This window comes from Diorhabda sublineata, chromosome 10, assembly GCF_026230105.1.
Source record: "Diorhabda sublineata isolate icDioSubl1.1 chromosome 10, icDioSubl1.1, whole genome shotgun sequence".
Lineage (NCBI taxonomy): Eukaryota > Metazoa > Arthropoda > Insecta > Coleoptera > Chrysomelidae > Diorhabda > Diorhabda sublineata.
The window spans coordinates 4,417,215-4,440,349 of record NC_079483.1 but is presented as its reverse complement, the minus strand read 5'-3'; the positions used below and the strand labels follow the sequence as shown (position 1 = coordinate 4,440,349).

Sequence of the window (23,135 nt, the reverse complement as noted above, 5' to 3'; positions counted from 1 at the left end):
AAGTTGTCAGTTGTCAAAATGTTGATTTGTTGTACTGATTATTGTTTTATCTCTGATCTTGTAGATTGTTGCTAAGCATTTAAACCCATGTAAACGATGAGATTTAACATAATTGGATACACATATCAATACATAGTGAATTAAAGCACTTCTTTTTAGTTATGTTATTTAAAAATAATTTGAAATGTCTGGTTATACAGTTTTCTAATAGGAAAAATGTATTCACTGATATCTTTGCTATTTTTGAGTATCTTACTAATAAACAAAAGCTATGCTCAAGAGGTAAAATGCCCAGTTAAATGTATTTGTAAGCAGATTTCTCCTAATGAAGGCTTTTTAAAAATGACATGTGGGGAGCATAATAAAATATATCATTTAGACGAATTGGATTTATTAAATTTAGCTAGTGAAATTATACAATTGTGAGTATTTTATTTTTAATAGAAACGTGTATACCTGATTTAATATTTACATTTTATATAGTTTTATTCATCTTTTAGTTATATCTTTTCTTTTTCAAAAATTTATATCACATATCCATATGACACTCTATTATTATAACTTTTTCAATTCTTAAATATTGTTATGCTACAAGTATGCAGAAGCTGAAGCTAAACTACAACTGATGACGATAATTTTGTTACCGAAACGTGCGTCAGACAGTGTAATTGTGAGTGTTGGTGTTGTGTAAACAGTGTGTTCATTATGAATATCATCAACAGTTCCAGGAATTCAAACTTAGTATTAACTATAGGCACAGAAAATTGAATTAAAAGGAAAAATGAGACAAAAGTCAATGCAATGGACCTCGAGAAAACATTGAATAAACTAAACAGGACAAGATATGGAATGAAGCTATTCAAAAAGAAACAAAATAAGAATCACTAAGGAAGAGAATAAATAAAAAAATAACTGAATAACTATGGACGTATTCTGAGAATGAAGCCAGATTAACGAGAAAGGAAATATGAAAACAAGACCAGAATCCTCATCCTACACTTGAGAATGTAAAAATAGCAAAAAGTTAATATTAAATATTATTTATAGCTTTTGGAGTGGTAAAGTTTGCAGATCATGGTGCAACATCTTGATTGCATTATGCCAAGTAGGATCAAGAAAATAGTTGCTTATTTTGATCATTTAATTATAAAGTCAAATTTATAAGCTAAAATTTTGTTTTATCAAATTTGATTTTCTATTTTTTTGGTTGTGTAGCTTTATAGATGCTATAACCGTATATTTCCTTTTCCAAATGATCTAATTTTTCCCAAATTGAGCTGATAATATTAGCTCACCTGTTCTCCCTTTGATATGGTGGGTCAAATGAAATGACAAACCGAGACTTTCATTCAGATCATTGTTTTCTAACCTAAAATGTATTTGTCAATACAAAAGTACTAAGTATTAATCACAAAACAAGTAAATATCCCCTTAAACTTTTCAATAATTTGTCAATTAATTGAACAGAGTTATTTTCGTAAAACAAAAGTTGGTGCTGCATCAGTAAGGGGGGTTGTAAATATCTCAATTCATTTGATTTGAGTGAAGTTAAATGGAACATAGAATTGAATGAGCTATCCTTAAATAAGTTCGAATTATCTGAGATTTCGTACAAAAGGAATGCTTCTGATGTCACCTTTGTGGATAGCAAAAATGGCAGTATTATCCTAGAATACAATGGTACCATTTGATTATTTGCTAATTATAATATTTTTTTGTAGAAATTTATCTGGGAATGGCTTGACTTCATTCTTTCCGAAAGTAGAGCTTATTGCCCTGCAAAAATTGTAAGCTAGCAGTTCTTTGTGATTAATTCAATAGTGAAACTATTTTTTTTTATTTATAGAAATCTAAGTAGGAACCAATTAACAGAACTCAAGGCTCATCAGTTCAATGAAGTCCCAAATATAAAAAGACTCGATTTATCTGCTAATAATATCAAGCACATAGATCTGTTGGCTTTCAGTGGATTGATCCATTTGGAAAAATTAAAATTGAATCAGAATCATATCAGTGCTATCACTATTGGGACGTTTGCACCTTTGGAAAAAATAAAACAGTTGTAAGTACATCAATATCAATACATAGTTTAGTGTATAATTGAAGAAATTGATTTAAACTTATTTTTCTAGGGACATATCTAATAATCCATTAGTATGTGATTGCAGTTTGTTGTGGTTACACGATTGGATACTGAGGCAGTCTGTTAAACTACTGTCAAATCCTAAGTGTATGTCTCCATCAACTTTCAAAGGAAGGCCGTTGAGAAAATTGAAAATCGGAGATGATATACATTGTAAATCACCAGCTGGAAACAGTGGCCTACCAATAATAGAATTAAGGCCCAATGAAGATCAGGTAAAAATCAGTGTGATTGATTTCTTGTTCCCAGGGTTTAGTCCATACTTCTAATAGATTTTGTATCAATTATTTTGAAATTCTTCTGGATCTCATTATTTGTTTGCTCTCAAACAACATAAAACTTTGTAGGAATTATAAATAAATATTATAAATAAATATAAATAATAATAATAAATAAATATAAATAATTCATACAAGGAAAATCTAGGAATAAAACCTATAGATACTAAAATAGAAGTACAGCTAAGATACCTTAAGCATGTTACAAAATGGCATACAAGCAAGAACGGCAAAAAAGAAATTCAATGGAAGACCAAGAATAATACGAAATGAGCTAAGATAGTGTCAAAAATTTTTATTAGAATAGAATAAAATAGAAAGTTATGGATAGAATGTAGATTGTGTACATTAAAGAACCCAAGACGCTTCCCTGTGGGCCTCCCTCTGTTATAGGAAAACTGTAAGTCACTGCTTTGATCACACCAACTCTAGGTTTCCCCTCACTAAGATACAATCGCAGCAACTTAGGGAAACATACTTTTTAATTTTCTATAATAGGCATAGATGCCAGATCTTTTGAGTTCTAAAACTATTAATTAGCTTAATCTGTGGATTCGTTGCTCAATGGTATGATCTGCCAGAATCACAACTATTGAGATAGGATGCAATCATTTGTGTTGGGATCTGTGTTTATTTTTTGAAATAGGAGCCTTTGAGATGATTGGCAGTAGACTGATAGGACTGTAAGAAGTAACCTTACTTGGTTCTTTACCTTGTTTTAAGATATCAATTCTTTTTGCAGTTTGGAGCCGTTCTGGCCAGTGGTTTTGTTTTAAGACTGCATTAAATATACATATGATTAGAGTTTCTCCGTTTTTCCGCAACTCCTTGATCATAATTGGAGTGATTTTATGTATTTCTGGAGCGTTTTGTGGATTTAGGAAATTATTTTATAAAAAAATGATGTGTGCAAAATAAATTCTTTCCCATTATATAGAAATTGGAAAAGTGCATTTTGAAAGTTATTATGATATTAATAATTACTTATTAAGTTTTTTTATATTTCTCATGCAAAAATATAAAACTAGGGTACCACTAGAACGAAAATTAACCACCAATCATAATGATATGCCACTTGGCTTATTTTTAAAATAAAATTGTCTTTTTTTTCAAATGACAATTTACAACTCGTACCTGTTTCAGTTGTTGTTCTTAGGGTGAGTGTGACCACAAATGGATCTGAAAGAAAAAATAAATCACCAGAAATTTTCAATATACTTTATTACTGTCACTTGTACAGGTTTTAATTTTCATCTATGTCATCAGTATTATTAATCAATCAGTCAGTATTACATATTTATGTCAGTCTATATTGTCTATATTTCACACACGGCATCGTCATATTAAATTATATTCATATTGTTCATAAATTATTTTAATTTTAGGTTTCCTCTAATCGAAATTTCGTTCAGAAATAGACAAAATTTTGACAAAGACCTAAAAATCAAGATACTTTATCAACAAAATTATAAAAAAGGCCCAAGAAATAAATCAAAGAAATCAATTTATCTTATACCTATTAATTATATTTTATTTGCATTTGATTGTATTATACAGAACTGACTAAATTTAGTACTAAAAGTTAGTTGTATCTACAGGTGGCATTTGAAGGGGATTCTCTAACTATGCAGTGCTTCGCTCCTAGTATTTCCGATTCTCTGGAGGACCCTCTACAAAGCGGTATACAATGGACTTGGTTGGATTCCAACCCCGAACTACATTTTTCCGATATCCACGTCGAAAACGAATTACTGGGAAGTGCAGGAAGAATATCCAGTACTCTTGTCATACCGAAACTGACAAAAAATCACACAGGGATATGGAACTGTCAGTTTTTATCTCTACATGGCAATCACTCAAAAGGTATGATTATTAGTCGAAATTGCCCACTATAAATTAGTGTTTGAATGCGGCTAGCATCTCTGTATCGTAACTAATTTTATAATAAATCATTTAACTACAAACTTGTATTAAAAGCCTAAGAAACAATTTCTAGTACGTCAACTGTTCTTTAAAGGAAGGTACCTACCTAAACAGTAGTTTATACAGGAATTATCAGATAATGCAGCGTGCAGATTCTGTTGTGCAGTGGACAAAAGCTCCAAAAGTGTGAGACACTACAGAATTCCAAAGCACTGCACCTGGGAGCATATGAAACAGAAGATGAAAATAATAAAACCATTCCATATTCTGCACTTTTTAAGAGGAGTGGGATTAACAGATCAGCTGTGAACATTGGGCTCCCCAGTATCGCAGCAAGTAAGGGGGAGACAATAGATCCTAATCTACAAATTATACCTTGAAGATAGTCACTTTAGAGTTAAATTCGACGAAGAACTATTAGATTATCATAAAATAAATTCATGTGTACCCCCAAGGCAATGTTCTGGGGCCATTTTCATATCTACTATTCACAGCCAGTATACCATCTACTCCTAGGACAATCATACCAATGTTTGCAAATGATACAGCAGTGATGTAATCAAATAAAAATCCAACTGCATCAGAAAAATCTTCAAAACCATCTAACACATGATGTGAACATATGGAATTGAACTCTGGGGATGTAGTAAGCTTTCAAACACAAAAATTCTCCTGTCATTTGAATCCAAAACTCTGCAAATTTAACTATCCACAATCACCTAAATGAAACATTCATCAACGATGTTAAACAAATATAAAGACTGATTCATTTTTGAAAAAAAAAAATGTTTTTGGTGCTCAAGCAAAATATTAACATACAGAAAAAAATTCTCACTAAGTTTGAGCTCTTAATATCGATTTTAAGTATTTATAATTTGAATATAAATTTTTACCTTTAAAATGGATCTAGAAATTTTTTTTTCAAATTTCTAATACTTACTCATTTTTTACAATAATGCAAATCATTTTGATGGACCTTGTGGGAAATTTTATGCTTTTAGAGTTATTTTTTGTGTAATTTGCACTGGTTTACCAATAGGTGAACAATTTTTCTTCAAAAAACTATGCTTTAACAGCTCCTATTGGTGAACCAGTGGGAGCTACACAGAAAAACATAAAATTGCCCACAAGGTCCATCAAACTGATTTGCATTATTGTAAGAAGTGAGTAGGTATTAGAAATTTGAAAAAAAATTTCTAGATCCATTTTAAATGGTAAAACTTTATATTCAAATTGTAAGTACTTAATATTGATATTAAGAGAATTTTTTTTCTATGTGTAGATTTAATATTTTGCTTGAGCACCAAATGAATCACCCTAATAAAGACTGCTGTGCAAATTATAGCAACCAATCGACACTCTGTTCAACCTCACACTGCAAGGAAGAAGACTAACAAGACAATAGCATGAAGATTAGCTAACGGAAAACCGTTAATGAATGGTAGCTGCCAAGAAATTTACCTGCATTTTGCATCTTACCATCTACTTATTACTCATTGGAAGTAGATTATAAATTTGCAAATAAAGAAAAAAAAGTGAATAATAAAAAGATGCAGAGGACATTTTGCTACTCCCTTGGAGCTCTGATCAGGACTAATGCTTACGGATGGGAGTTAGTTAGAACCACCACATGAGTCGCTCAAAAAATAGGCTTTAACTAAATCATTTATCAAAAATATTATCGACTATAGCTTTTATTTTAATTGTTCCAATATTTAATTGGGATTATTTAGTTCTGGCAGTTCTAACAATATAATTTTATTACTATTATTTTTTTGGATAATTCAAATTTTATAAATTAAACTGTATTTATATTTTGTAGGTATAACTGTTGTGGTGATCTCTAATGAAACGAAATACTGTCCAATGACGATAACGAAAAATAATAAGGGAGTGTACAATTGGCCACGGGGAATAGCGAATTTCACAATAACCATGCCGTGCGAATCTCTAAATTTAAATTATGACGTTACTCACCAAAAAGCTTCTTACACGTGTACCGAAACCGGGGAATGGTCGAATCTAAATACGACTATGTGTTCCTACATCTCAGATAATACTAAGATATTGAAACAATTTTCTATGGTAAATACAAGTATAGAAGAAAGTGCGAAACATTTTAGAAATTACACGATGAACAAAACCATATTTAAAGACGTCGTCGATTTATATTACGCCGTTTGTACAATAGAAAATTATGTAAAATACGCTCCTAAAGAACACGTCGGAACTATAGCTTCTATTTTGATGGATTCGGCGAATAATTTGATGGATTTGTCAAGGGGTTATTTGAGACAAACCGATTTGGAGTATGGTACATCACGAAGATTGATTTCCGCCACAGAAAAAATTGCCCTCTTTCTAAATCCCACCAATTTCCATAAGGTTCGTTGTTAATTAATTGCAACAATTTTTTTTTAACGAAATTTCTCACATTATCTCGTCTAAATTGAAATTTCTGGAACTATTGGTGATAATCATACTGAACACAGTTTACACCACCATTACACCATAATACACGATTACACCGTTTGAGGCTAAAAGTAAATTACCTTCAGTCTCTGGAGACCATAACTTGGTTATCAAAACGTACATCAGACAGTGTAATTGTGAGTGTTGGTGTAGTGATGGTGTAAACAGTGTGTTCAGTAGATTGACCCATCTATCTTGCAGTGTAGAACTATAAGTGCTTGATTTCATAGTAACAAAATCTCTTAAACTTTTAACTTTTTTGATGTAATTAACGTTTTTGTTTTATTTAAAAGTGAAAATTATAAACTGTGAGTCCTAATCAAATTCACTACTTCAACTCAACTTTTACTTTACTTTGACTTCTTTTGATTTACATACATCTTCATATTTATAGATAAAAACTTGCACAGTCAGCGTCTTTTACATTAACTATAATCCTTTGGAAAACATACTTGAATTATTATTAGGGTTCATAGTACACTGTAACCATAAGGTTTACTGTCCTTTCCTCATATTTGTTTCTGTTATCAACAGTATCTGTACTTGCTTCAAGGATAGATCTTCACTCTTATAGGTTTCTCGTCTGAAACATTTTTTGTGCTTACGTATCTCCTCCAAACAGAATCTGTATTTAGCTATAGACCAACTCTCATCAAAGAACAATATTCAGTAAGGGAGATAGTTTTTCTGTAGCCAAATAACTTTTCGATCCAATGAAGTTATTCATAACACAAATTACCATCGTTAGATCAGTGATTCCTAAAGTAGTTCAAGTGAAGTCCAGGGCTTTAAAAAAAATTTTCCTTTTTGGATATTCACATTTATGGACGAGTTTGGGAATATGGTTGAAATCTAGAAGCAGGGGTCAATAATATTTTCACAAAGAGAAAAAAATTGAAAACCTCTGATCTAGAGGTATTAAATTTCTTAAGAGACTTTTTAGAGTGATCTACCCTGGACACCACCAACTTCCTCGTCTGAAACTCTTATAGGAACATTAAATTAATGACAAAAAAGTTTTGAGATAGTAAAGAGCGTATATTGGCCTAATTTTCTTTTATTTTGGATGTGGGCAGAGACCCAGATTTATTTAGACATATCCAGTATGATTTGGCATTAGCACTCAATATTCCAGAATCATCACCTGTGCCGAGCTTGAATCAGTTAAGGGGATTTATTTTGAGTTTTGGTGGTCTCTCACCAGATAAACATTGATTTACAGCTTTTCCTGTTCCTATGTAACTGTCGTTTAATATGTACGTTACTAAGTCTTTTTAATTTTCCTAATCTATCTTCTGGGGTAGAAGTTTGGCACTGCTTGGTTCCCTCCTAACAAAGACTCTCATCATTTTTGTTTTCATAAGTGTAGACTATGCTTATATTGCACCTAACCATAAAGTTTACTGTTTTCCCCATATTAAGAAGGGTTTCAAGCAAATTCCCATTGCTGGCTATTTACATTTATGGACGAATCTACAAATAAAAAAACCTCTGCTATAATGGTATTGAGTAATCTATCTTGGGCACCACCACTTCTGGTTCTACATCTCTTATAGGAGCCTTGTGTAACCACAGAATGATTCTGGGACAGCGAAAAGCGTTAGTGCTTCGTTCTTGCTAAGTGAATCGGGAGTTATTAGTTTTTTTTTTTCATTTCTATAAGTCCAGGAATTCAGATCTGTTTCCATGCATCCTTCGATTGCAAGTATTCAGTTTGTAAAACATTCGAACCCTTTTTTGGGTAGTTCCATATTGTTTAGTTTTATTGGTGGACACTGAATTTGGTCTGTTTTGGTTTTGAAGGATGTTTGAAACTATTGCCAGTTTTTCATGAGTCATTAATAAAATTTTTATTTTTTAGTACATTTTAAATAAAGTGTCCTTTTTTATAAAAAAATCCTTCTCCTATTTATGCAATAGGTATAATTATTACTTGTGTGTGTGTTAGTAAGATAATGACCTATTCCTCTCCAACCTTTTATCTATTGCGTTCAATTACAATAATTTTTAATCTAAATTAAATTTGTTTTACTTATTTCAGAACAATCTGGCTATAGAAATATTTCCTGTGAGAAAAGAAAACTTCAGGGGCCTTACATGTACCCTGTACAGTAATCCGAACAACAAGAAAGATTCTCTGTTTTCTTGTGCGCCCAGTCATCAACAGGAAATTTCTAGTTATCAAGGAAAAATCACTGAAGCTTCAGTTACAATACCCGAAACTCTTTTTAGACAGTTAAAGAATAAAGAAAATTTGACAAATAAAGATTATGACATACTTGTAGCAATGCATTCGAATAGCAAATTGTTTTCTATCGATAGAAAGCGGTTTGGAAAAGAAGATGTTACATCGGCAGTCGTTGGAGTTCAATTAGGTATAAACTTACTATTATTTTAATATTTGTTTCTACAGGATCTTCTATTGAGCACCTATCTTTAAATTTTAATAAAACATCTTTATTGTCAGATATCGAAAAGTCACTGATCAATCTTTATAAAATTAGGTTTCGGCCCATTTTTCTGAAACTTGGCACAATGTTAATTTGTAGTAAGCTGATTAAAAGTCTCAATGGGTTTAAAACCCCAAAACTATCCCCAAAGGGTCCACAGGTACCCTGGGAGGAAGGGAAATGTGTTTTGTCCAATTGTTCTGAAACTTTGCACAATGATAGTTTTAAGTTTCAATGGAATCCACAAACTCCCCCAAAACTACCCCAGAAGACTCCGAAGGTACACTGGGAAGAAGGGAATTGGCTTTTGGCTAATCTTTTTGAAACTTGGCATAATTATAATTCAAAGAAAGCTGTTTGAAAGTCTTAAAAGGTGAGTCTTGTCTTAAGTGGCGGGGGCTCTTCAACCTTCTCTTCAGTGACTGGGACTATTTCATCTTGTCTCAATTGACTAATTAATGTTTATGAAGTTACTTATGCAACATACATACCCCATTAACGACCCAGTAAGACATTTAATCAGCTTGCTCCAAACTATCAATGTGTCAAGTTTTAGCAAAATTAGTCGAAACCCAATTTTATACTATTGCTATTGTATCGTTGTTTTTGTGGCTCTAGAAAATCGAAAAATTATCCGATTTTATTAATTTTTTTGAAAATATTTGTTTTAGATTTATGAAAAAAATATGAGAAATATCATAGCTAGCATAAATGTACTTTTTCAAATATAAACTTTTTTGCAAAACCTTAAACGAAGTTAATGTTTTTTTTTGTTAATATACACAAAAAAACGAAAATGATATCTTAAGTCTCAGCTATCTTAATCAGCTCCACTTTACAGGTGTCTGAAATTATTTTTTGTATTTTTTTGTTGCCTTCTTCAATGACAGTCTTTTTAGGGTGCTCACTGCATCATCGCATTGTTTAAATTTAGCAAACCACTTCCCAATGGTTGATTTTTCTAGGGCAAAGCGATTAACACACAAAATTTATCATTTGTTTAAAACTACTTCACTCAAAATGCTACAACTCACAAAATAATAGTACTACAACCGTCAAAATTATAAACGTGTCTTTTGAAGGTTAGGGCTAACTGACGTTGGCTCAGAGTGTCAAAAGAGATCATGTGGTATAATTCTTCGACTGAAGCGTCATATTAGTTATACATATACAGCCAACAACTTACGGATATCTAAAACACAAATTTACACAACACACTCAACAAGCATTAAAAATTAGGATTTATTGACTTTGCTCAAAAATGAAAAACGTAAAACACTGGGCACAGGAACAACACTTTATTGGTATAGAATGTTAACAAAGGAAATCGGTTCACAATTGTTTACAATAAAAAATAAGAATACATGAGCTTGATAGTAGAAATAATAATAAACACTGTCTTTACCTTCTTAATTTAAACACGTTACACTACACTATAATTCACTTATCACTAACACTTAACTAATTTATATAGTTTATTTGAATTCTTTTGCGGTCTATCCACTATGACACTATTTCTCACAAACTGAACTAAACTGCGCTCAACAAACTTGTTTATATATCCCAAAAGAAATTCTCAAAAGAAACAAAACAAATAAATAAATAGACCTTCCTAGAAATTAGTTCAAGAGAAATAATCTATGTTTCAGTTGATTTTTCCGTAACGAACCTCACGGATCCAGTTTACATAATGCTGCGTACACCTACAACAACAATCTACGAAGTTACGCCCTTCATACCCGTATGGTGGAATTCTTCTAGTAACAATGGTTCGGGAAGCTGGACTTCGAAAGGATGCAGATTTTCGCACGATTTACAAGAACACACTGTATTTTCTTGCGAACATTTCGGCTATTACGGTTTGTTACAAGAAGTAACCGTAATAAACGATCGACAAATCGGCGCAAGATTTAAATTAAATCACCCCGCGGTATACGTAGGGGTTTTTATATTATTCACCACATTTCTAATCGTTATTTTAACTTATTCTCTTTGCTACGTAACGATACAAATACCGAAAAAAACGAAACATTCCCTTATAAATACTTGGATTTCGATCTCATTATTGACTTTCATGTATATATTTGGAATATTTCAAACAGAAGATGTCAAATTATGTCAAATCGTCGGTATGATTTTACATTATTTCACTTTATGTTCCTTATTGTGGATGTGCGTCGGCGTTAATTGCATGTACAAACGTTTAAGTAAAAACGATATAATAGGTTTACAAGACGACGATTTACAATCGGATTACCCCATACAAAAACCCATATTAGGTTTATATTTAGTAGGTTGGGGTATAGGCTTGATAATATGCGGTCTATCCGCCGCTATAAATATGAACGAATACGCTTCGACGGGCTATTGTTTCCTTAAAACCGGTCCGGCTTTAAGCGCCCTCTACATCCCTTGTATAATCCTCGTTATATTTCTAGTGATATTTTTCCTTTTAATAAGATGCGCCGTTTACAATTCGGACGCTAACGGACATTTAAGCGAAGGTACTCAAGCTACCGAACACGTCGATTTGGATCTATTAGAATCCGAACCGAATTTTCCTCGAATAGAAACTCGAAGTATATCAACGAAAACGGCTTCTAGCGATGTAGAAGATCCCGAACACGCCCCATCCGCTCAACTAAAGGCTTACGTTATATTTTTATTTATTTATATAATGACTTGGTTGAGTTGCGCGTTCGCTACCGCCTCTCCTTTTCATATGATCTCGTTCGAAATGGATTTTTTTAGTATTTTATTCGCCATATTATCGACTACTTTGAGCGCTTTTACTTTATTTTTTTATTGTATAGCGCGTAATGACGTCAGAACGCAATGGGTTCTATTATTTAGGTGGTTAAAAAATAAACGTATCTGTAGATCACGACACGTTTCCGATACGGTATTAAACGTCCCCCAAATACAAATACAACCCCTTCCCTTACCTCCGGTTAATAACATAGAATCCCAAATCATATCTAGATCTACAAGTAGGGCTAGTACTAAATCTAGAACTAGTAACGCCCTTAAAGGAGCAGTGGATTTGAACGAAAGTTTTCGCGACACTAACGGCGCTAAAATAAACAACGTTAATTTAGTAGTACTACACCGAGCGCAATACCGAACCAGCATCATACCGAACATAATCGAAAATCCCACTAACGCCGAATTATTTTACAACCCGCACCAGAGTACCGTGGCGAGGAAATTTTTTAAACGCCAAAAAAGAAAAAATAACCTACCTAAACCGCCGAGAGACGTGAACAGCGATACGGCTTCGGTGTTTTCCGAACCGAAACTAAAAATTAAAAATCATTCCGAACAAAATATGTTCGGAACGAATACGAAAGTAAATAACACTAATATACACGTCGAACAAAAATACAAAACGAAACACCGGAAGAATCCGAATATATTTTCGGATAGCGCCGAGGATTTCGATTCGGAAAATAATATACCGGTGGATGATATAGTGAAACACGCGGAAAGGTTGCGCGATAAGGAATTGACGAGGAATAAGATTAGGAAAAAGAGTTCGGAAAATAATATGCATTCCGTATCGCAGCAGTGTACTTTGGATTATAGTTCGGAAACGATATCGGATTCGATATTGGATAAGATGAGTCCGGATAAAGTGGTTAGGGAGAGTTTTAATACGACCGAAACTAGCGAAGCGGTACCTTCGGTAAGAAGGGAGAATAGTCCTTTGAGCGTTTTAACTGAACAAGATAACGAATATTATCAGAAAAGCGGTAAAACGGGTGAATCTGTAAGTTGTAATTTGAGCGGTATGGATACGTCGTCTGTAGGTGGAGCTTCCACGCCTAGAATATACGTAAATCCTCAAGATTCGAGATTAGGTAAAGGCGACGGACGTAGTAGAGCTAGTAGCGTATCGGTTAGCGATTTGGACGAACTATACCAACAGATTAGACGGGGACCGCAATCTAAACGACATAAAAATGTTTATGGTAGTTCTTGCCTATCCGATTCGGAGATTAATTCTTTTATAAGTGATAATAGACAAAGGAGAGATTTGAGGAGTCACGACGAATTTGATATTATAAGCGACGATGTCGAAACGAGAGTTTAAATACTGTAGAATAGATGCCGCTACTAGTTATGGTTCTATGTAATTGAGTGATTAGCCGTTGTAGGGCAACAGTTAGTTGTATATTTTAGATAATGGAATGTACGGAGTGTTTAATTTATTTGATTATGAAAAATAATTGTGATCAATTATTTACAACGATATAACCTCAATTTGGAATGTTCTTTCGTTTTTTTGAGTTATTTATATGACACCCGATAACCCAATTAACGAAATAAGAGGCTGTTTATCTTTAAGATTGTTTAATTCACCACCTTTCGTTAAATATTATTGTCCAGGGACGTAATAACTATTTTGAAGATAATTTTTACACGACATAACCTTAAATTCAACTCCTTTCTTCTCTTTGAATTATAGAGTTTTTTATATGACACCAAATAACCGAGTTAAGATGCTGTATATCTCTGAGATTGTTTCATTCACCACCTTTCGGTCAATGTTATTCTCTCCAGGGTCGTATCATCTTTTCTTCTCTACAGGTCGCGATTCTGCACGATTAAAACTTCATTTAACCATTTTTTTCTTTGGTCTTTCCCTCCTTTTACCTTCTTGTCCTTCTTCAATAACCATATTCTGCAAATCTATTTCAAGGAATTCTTTTAGTAGTCTATACCATCTTTCTCTTTGAGCTTTTATGTATATATATACCTTCAGTTCTTTTTTCCCAAGTCCTCCTTTTCCTTTCCCATACAACCAGTTTTGTTTGATTAGCCTTTGCTTAAACCCATGTTTTACTTCCGTACGTAACTGTTGGTCGTATTATTGTTAGGTATTCTAATTTTGGCTTCTCTTGATAACTCCTTTGATCTTATCAACCTAATTATTCCACGGCTTTACTTCCTTTGGCTAATCTTCTATTTATTTCAGTACGCTCCTCATTTTTACTTGAGTGTTACTCTCAGGTTTTTTTATATAAAAAGCAAGCACTGGAGTAGTTCAAGTGCTGGTTCATGTGGATATTGATCTTGAACTTCTGTAGGCTGTAGAGCTCGAGGAGGATGTCGTTCAGGTTCCTCCTCTTATCTATTTAATATTCCTTCAAAGTATTTGTCCATTTTTCAACTTTTTCATGATTTATTAAAAGAAGTCACTTATATAAGGTACTTAGTAATTAATTGTGACCTCTCTTGATTTTTTGTCATCTTGGTATCTTCTTAATTCTTTGTTTCTAAAGTGCTCTTAAATATTTTGTAGTTTATTACGCATCTATATTCACTTTCTCTGCCTGAGTATCTTTTTATTATTTTTTCGGATTTCTGAGTATTTTCTCTTGTTTTTAGTCGAGTCAGTTCTAGTGTACGGTGGCACTACATCTTCGTCATCAGACGATTGTAAAATATCAAAAATTAAAGAAATCGTTTTCCATTATTGTTAATACTACAAGGCCTGAATCGCATCAAATAACCTCAAATATAACAATCATTGCTCTCTGCACTACTCTACACTATATCTTCCTTTGTATCCGATCGAACTAATTCTATACACTCATGAACTGGCCTACACTAGTCCAGTTCCAGTGCAGCTACCAAGAACAAACCTCTTATCAGGTCTGTGGCTTTCATGGGTAGTTCGAATTGTTGAGGGAATAGTCCCTTATTAATATTTAATCAATTCGCTGATGATTGGTCTTGCTTTTAATTTTTTTTTTCAATAAATTTGTAATGGATAATATTTTTTGACGATCCGACCCAACTTCGATTTTTATAAACATTTAAACATAATTATGTATCAAGGTTTTATCTACTAGTGTCACTGAAAAGTTTTTACTGTTTTGATTTAAGGCCTGAAGTTTGATTTCTGCGACAAATTTACAACATGCTTTTTGTTAAAACGTACAAGGTGAGTCAATATTAATCAAAATTCTAAAAAAATCTTTGGACTAAAAACAGATAACAGTTTGGACAAATAATAATATATTCGAAGAAAGTATATTTTCCTTTCCCATATATTTGTCTTTGTCTGCTTTGTTGAGTATCCATGTTGCTCGTATCTTGTCTTTCGATAAATATTTTTCATTTTATTTTATATCATTTTCATCAGAATTGGACTTGTCTTAATTTCTTTTAGGTCTATTGAAAAATTTCTATTTGTTCCTTACATTTGTGGTGTCTAAATTTTATTAATTTTATTTTAAACATTCTGTATATATTTTTAATGAATTAGGTGTAGTAAAAACCATGACGGATTTTAATTTACTTTTCTTAGAGTGATATTATTTATTTGAATGAACCTGTATATATTTTTAATATTTAATAGGAAAGAAAAATTTAATAATTTATTTGTTTATCCGGTACAAATTGGGGTAAATAGTACAGTGATAGATTGGAGTAATAAAAAAAATGCTTGAATAAAATAAATACAGGGTAATACATAAATAATGAGACAAGTTGTATTTACTATGCATTAAAAGAAATCAGCTACAAATTTTTGTCGCTCGTTTATTCACTTTTTTGAATAGTTTCATTATTTTTAGAAAACTTGAGTATACTTTTTATATTTTCAAAATATTACTCCTTTTAGAGATATTTGAATTTAATTATTCCAAAATATTCCACCTGATTTGGGTTGTAGTTCGTTGATGCTTTTTGATGCAACAATAGAGAATTTAATTTCTGTTTCAATTGCCCTTTCGTTATCGTCCATTGTCCTATACATGCACACTTATCCGTTTAATATTCCATTCTTTATTTTTTCTTCTATTTTTAATATACTAGAATACACCTCAATCAATCTCTAATCATCATTATAGTTCTTGATTCCACTTCCATATCTCTTTTTATTTGTGTAATTGATGCTTCTATCAATGTTCTCATGTAGCATTTAGTTCCTATTCTATTTAGTTTTTCTTCTTCTTCACTTTATCAATTTTCTTAATTATAATTCGACTATTCTCTCCTCGTGCTCCCCAATTTTATTTGTTTTTATTCATGCTTTGGTTGTTTCATTCTATCTTTTCATTTATGTTCTGCTTTTATTAATTTTTTCACTTAACATTTGGTTTCTTCTTATTTATGTTCTCGTTTATATTCTTGATGCTTTCATCAATTTTATTTACTTAGCATTTGGTTTCCCTTCTTGTTTTCTTCTCCACCATTTGATCAATTTTTTAAATTATAATTCATGTTTCAATCATTATCTTATGATTTTATAATGACTTCCATCTATTTTCTCAGTTTACAATTGCTTTATTTTTATATTCTTATTCATATTTTCATTTCTTTCTTGGTGCTTTCATCAGTTTTCTCACTTTACATTTGGCTTCTGTCCTTATTATTTTCTCCTCCATTCCATTAATTTTCCCCATTTAAATTTTGACCATTTATTTGTAGAAATTGTCATTTTTTATGTTCCAATCATACTCTTTTATATTCTTATTTTTGTTTTCTTTTCTATTCTTTGTGCTTTCATCAATTCTCGCACTTAACATTTTGTTTCATTCGTATTATTCCTTGTTGTTTCTACTTCATTTATTAATATTCTTGATTATATTTGGCTATTTTTGTCAATGCCGTCAATTTTTCATTTATATTTCAATTTATTCTCTTAGTGCTCTCATTGTTTTCTTCAATTTTATTTATATTTATTTTCTCATTTTTCCTCGTGTTGTTTTCTTCTATATTCTATTTATATTATATTGGCTTTCGTCAATTTTCTCATTTAACAATTGGTTTATTTCTTCTCTTTTCTTGTTTTTTCTCTTTTCCATCTCATCAATTTCCTCAGTTATAATTTGCCCTGTAGAAATTTTAATTTTGATATATTCATTTTCTTGTTGTTTGTATTGGTTTCCTCAAACTTATTCATGTTCTTATTTCTAATCTTGTTGCTTTCTTTTATCTTCGTATTTATGCTTTCATTTCTATTCTGGGTTTTTTCATCAAATTTCTCACTTAACATATAATTTTTTTCTTATTCCTTGTTTTATTTACTCCATTTTATCAATTTTACTAATTTTTACTAATTATATTTGACTATTTCTTGACGAGTTCCTGAATTTTTTATTTATATTTCAATTTATTCTCTTGTTGCTCTAATTTATTTCTTTAATTTATTTATGTTCTCATTCTTTCTCATGTTCTTTTTCTGTCTTCTTATTTGGGCTTTCGTTCATATTATAGTGGCTTTCATCAATTTCCTCATTCAACTATTGGTTTATTTTTTTTTCTTCATTTCGTCTATTTCTTTAATTATAATTTCGTTTGTCGAAATTTTCCTTTTTTTATGTTTCCTTCACGCACTGAGTTACTTTGACTGGTTTCCGTAAACCTATTTATGTTCTTATTCATTTTCTTGTTATTTTCTTCTATATTTTTATTCAGGTTTTTATTAACATGATTTTCATCAATTTTGTCCCTAGACTTTTGGTTTCTTCCCTTTCTCTGATGTTTTCTTCTTCATTTCTTCAATTTTTTTAATTATATTCTATTTTTTGTTGATTCCGTCAATTTTTTATTTATGTTTTTATTCGTATTCTTCTTGCCTTTATTGGTTTCTTTATACTTATTTATGTTCTTATTTCTTCTCTTATCGCTTTCTTCTTATTTATATCATTTCTATTCTTGGTGCTTTCATCAAAATTTGATTTCTTGTTTTTTTTCTTTTGATCTATTTCCTTTATTGTAATCTGACTATTTTCTTGTAGATTTCTCAAATTTTTATTTTTGCCCATTGTTTCAATCATGTTGTACAATGTTGCCATATCATTTATTTGTTCTGGTTATGTTACTATGTTCTTCACATTACCATTGTCTAACCATGACAGTTTTGTGATCTGAGTACGTTCGATATTATTGCCTCATCATACAACAACTACATTTCAGTATTTATACATCTTTTTTTTTCGAAGTCACCATTTATCCAGTTATGAAATTGATTGTCCGTTTATTTAACAGTCTCGAAATGAAAATTGAAAATGAAATATCCTCATAAAAAAGTCCAGGTGAGTTATATCGAAGGATATAGGTGGCAATACAATATTGGGTCTCGTGTGTCTATCCAAACACCAAAAAATGTTCATTTATAAACTGGTGTAACTAGAGAACGTTACATAGAATTGCCCCGTTTTGTTAAAGCGCCTACTCAATGAAACCCTACATGAAAATTACATCACAATTTTTTACATAACTTAAGGGGTCATATTTACAGGATAGAATTGTACTATTTACCCCTATCTCTCACATGCTTAACCGATTTTTATACTTGATATTTTAATATTTTAATTTTTGAGATTTTTAGTGGTGTAAATATATTTTAATTATAATATGCCTGAAAATTTTGAATACAGTGTGCCACAGTCATAGGGAATAGATTGGTGATATTCGATATCTAAATTTATTCCATATGGTATAAGAAACTACAGTACAAATTTTTAATTTTTTGTTTGGGGATAAAAACCGATAGTTAGTACTAATTATACAAGGTTAATCATTATAAATCACTAATTTCTTATCATTGTTTGTATAAAAAAAAGTTTCATACCAAAATATAATTTTGAATATTTTTTTTTCTCAACATGTAGTAATAATGATAATAAGGGATGGGTAATTTATAATAAATAATCAATAAATAATACTAAATTGTGGTTGTTAATGTCTAAGAACAATATATGTAGTTTATGGCAAACTATAGAATTGTTTCTACTACTATAATTTCAATTTATATTTGTGAAATCGGTATATCTATTTTTCTAGCTTTAAAATAAATATTATCAAAATAACGAAATAAAAACTTAACCTAAGTAACTCAAATATCATAACTTGATAAAAAAAACCAAAAAGTGAATAGTATATACTTACAATGAAATTGTATCTAAATTCCTCAGCAAAATAATAAATGGCTGCAAAGCAACCTACCACCATAATTTTTTTGATTGAAAATAAAAATAATCAAGAAAAAGTTGATTTAGGTTTAAAATCTGTAAATTCGTCTCTAAACCACAGTAAAATAAAATTACTGGTAGCCAAAAATAAAGTAAATTAAATGGAGTTGATCGGACCGCATCGGGTGTTTACTATTTAGTGACGTCACACGCGGTTGAATGGTCTGTTTGCAAAATATTTAAATTTAACCAATTACTATTATTCAAATTATCATGTTTTAACAAATAATAAAAAAGTATTTTGGGAATTTTTGGACGTTTTTTGATTATATTAATAATTATTTTTAATATTCTGTAATTGGCGAACTTAATGGAATTGAAATAAAATAATTAAAATGGGGTTTTAGGAGTACAAAATGACTACTTTCGGGGTACAAGATTCGATACGCGATTCGCATAAAAAGAATAGAAAACTCATTTAATGAGTAACTACCGTTGGTCTCATTATTTATGAGGATTAACCGTGTTTTTATTGCTTTCACTCAGGTGAAATTGCTTAGCACGCTTCACGAATCGACTATAAATATCTATAAATAATTTTTTTTTCATAAATTTCAGTATTTTTTTGTCGATTTTCGTACATTTTTATCTATGTTTCCATTCATGCTCTTGTTGCTTTCACTAGTTTCTTTAATCTTATTTATGTTCTCATTTCTTCCCTTGTTGTTTTCTTATATCTTCTTTATTTATGCTTACATTTCTGTTAAATAATGGAGCTTTCATTCCATCAATTTCCTTCTTTCAAATTTTGACCATTTTCTCGTCGAAATTGTCATTTTTTATGTTTCCATCATGCTCTTGTTGTTCTCTTTTATCTTCTTATTTGTGTTTTCATTTCTATTCTGGGTTTTTTCATCAATTTCCTTTGTTTAAATTTTGGTCATTTTTTTATGATTCCATCATGCTCTTGTTGCTTTCTTTTATTTTCTCATTTATATTTTAATTTCTATTCTTGGTGCTTTTATCAATTTTCTCACTTAACATTCGACTATAGATCTGAAGATAAATTTTTTCCTGTTTAAATATTTTAATATGTTCTTCTTGATCAATTGTCTTGATTATAGGTCTCTTTTGATAAAAAGTTAGTTCAAAAAACAATAATATTGATGTTTCGACCTTTTCGGTCCTTAACAAAATATGATTTTGCATTGACAATTTGCATATTCCGATTTAATTTCAAAAAATAATATAAAAGTGTCACTGCTGGTATTCAACTAACTGAAACCTTGGAATCAACTAAAAAAGGGGTGATTTGTTGCGTCGAGTAGGTAGGTTAAGACCACGGAATCGGACCACTTGTTATCAATGAACGAATAAACACCACACCTCCAACGCTCTCTTGATAATGGCTTCAAAGCAGGAGCCGAAACGTCGAAAATTCCACCGCAGTTCTAACTAAACTAATTCTTCGGTTCATAATCCTAACTTTGTAATGACTGTAACGCTGTTTACATAGGACAAACATCTCAGTGTTTATAATCTGATTAAAAGGTCATCAGTATGACAAAAAAGATAAAACTGCATTAACGAACCACGAAACTTTTGTAATAGAATCAAATACGATAAAAAGAGAATTAGACAGACAAAATGTCTATGATAAAAAACATTAAATAAGTTTGTTATAAATTTTGATGCAACTTCGAATAATTTGATTGGTGGTATATTTTTGAAATGTAACAAATAAAAAAAATATTTTTCGTGGTTGAAACAGATTTTTAGTTTGATATTCATATTTTTTTTGTAATATAATTATTGTCAATGTCGAGTCATATTAAGATAAAGACCTAAATGGATTGAAACTTCAATATTTTCAACTAATTTCTAATCTGGAGAGACCTAAAATCAAAACTATTTATCACGAAAGGCCTAAAAATGCTGATTGACTATTTTTGTTCCTATACTTCTATAACGATATAAAAGGGCACTGATAAACGAACAAAACTTTAGTATAGTTTTTAGAGTGCGGCACTTTGTATATTTTTCTCGATTGAACATTTGTGATTTAGGTTAAGTAAAAATTTCATGTTTTGTATTGTAATAAACCGTAAATTTTATTTATTTTGCAAAAAAATGGAACGTACTGTATACCAAGCAAACATTGTGAATGTTTATATATAAATATGCTTATGTGATACATCAATCAATAGCAAAAAACACGTTAGTCATTTTTGATCATATGTATTTTCAATGAGTCACTCTATAGATTGTTTATTATGTTTTCTATGCTAAATACTCCCTGTATATATAGAATATCTGTGTTAAGATGTTATTTTCATCGGATTTATTGTATACAGTAAACAGCTCTCTATTTTTTTCTACTTAATGTATACAGGGGCTTCCCAGATTGATTTTTCTATGAATACCATATATTTTCAAACTTTTATCAGTGCGATATGAAAGAGAATGCTCAATATACGATGTATCACATGCTTACTGCATACATGCCTTAATGTGTTTGTAAATATTGTATGTATAAACAATATGTCGATAAATGTTCAAATGAATATCATATTATATAGTAGCATTTATGTCACACACTATATAATTTTTAAAGACTGTTGAAACATAAATTGTATTACTGTATATTATCGAAAAATATTTATACCTAATTAGTTGTGAGAATATAAATTTATTGCAATTAATTAGCTCGTTAATTAGAAGATCCTTTTTAACTACCTATAATTGGGTAAGAGCCTCCAAATTTAGACACATCAAAATTACGTTCCTAATTTTGATTCTATTGATACAAAATAATCAAAAATTTCGATTAATAAATTCATTCATAATAAAAACACGCTAATTTATTGTTTTCGATGTCGCATAATCCATTTATCGAGACCACAGATGTTGAAAATAAGTACTCTGATTTTATCAATTCTAATAATTAGATTAGTTGATTTCCAGTCAGGCGTTTTGAACTGTATCATGATTTACACTAAACTGCAATTCTTCTAGATCACAAAGACATCGCGCATTTCATAGAAAAGCATCTTTGTCTCAAGTTATTGGCCAATTGAGATTACCTAACTTAAGCTGAAGTAAACTTAAACCCAATTGAATCTCGAGTATACTTAACCTAAGTGAAGCCACAGTATATCTAACCTAATTGAAGATAAACTAAACCTAACTTAAGTGAAACTAAACCTAGTCTAATTGAAGCTAAAGTAAACCTAAGTAAATCTAAAGTAAAACTGACCTAAATAAAACTAATGTAAAACTAACCTATTTGAATCTAAAATAAACTTTACCTTCATAAAACTAATGTGAACTGACCTAACTGTATCTAAAGTAAACCTTACTTAAGTAAAGCTAATGTAAATATAAAGTAAGCTTTACCTTCATAAAGATAAAACAAACCTAACCTAAGTGAATCTAAAGTAAACTTTACCTTCATAAAGCTAATGTAAACCTAACCTAAGTGAATCTAAAGTAAACTTAACATAAGTGAAGCTAATGTAAATATAAAGTAAACTTTACCTTCATAAAGATAAAACAAACCTAACATAAGTGAATCTAAAGTAAACTTTACCTTCATAAAGCTAATGTAAACCTAACCTAAGTGAAGCTAAAGTAAACCTTATTTAAGTGAAGCTAATGTAAATATAAAGTAAACTTTACCTTCATAAAGATAAAACAAACCTAACATAAGTGAATCTAAAGTAAACTTTACCTTCATAAAGCTAATGTAAACCTAACCTAAGTGAAGCTAAAGTAAACCTTATTTAAGTGAAGCTAATGTAAATATAAAGTAAACTTTACCTTCATAAAGATAAAACAAACCTAACCTAAGTGAATCTAAAGTAAACCTCATCTAAGTAAAGCTAATGTATTCTACTTTATCAACCACATCAAAAGACAGTTTCCAAAAACGCGAACCAAA

General features: G+C 30.7%; 1 protein-coding gene across 1 annotated transcript; it reads left to right on the top strand.

Annotated features, from left to right (window-relative positions):
- The first annotated feature begins 5 nt into the window (after window positions 1-5).
- LOC130449793 (adhesion G protein-coupled receptor A3) lies at window positions 6-21,891 on the top strand. The gene is made up of 8 exons (XM_056787797.1): window positions 6-422; window positions 1,722-1,787; window positions 1,847-2,062; window positions 2,133-2,358; window positions 4,020-4,284; window positions 6,167-6,729; window positions 8,858-9,191; window positions 10,916-21,891. Exons 1-8 carry the CDS (start codon window positions 217-219, stop codon window positions 13,357-13,359), a joined length of 4,320 nt encoding a protein of 1,439 aa, XP_056643775.1. The 5' UTR covers window positions 6-216; the 3' UTR covers window positions 13,360-21,891.
- Window positions 21,892-23,135: the final 1,244 nt, after the last annotated feature.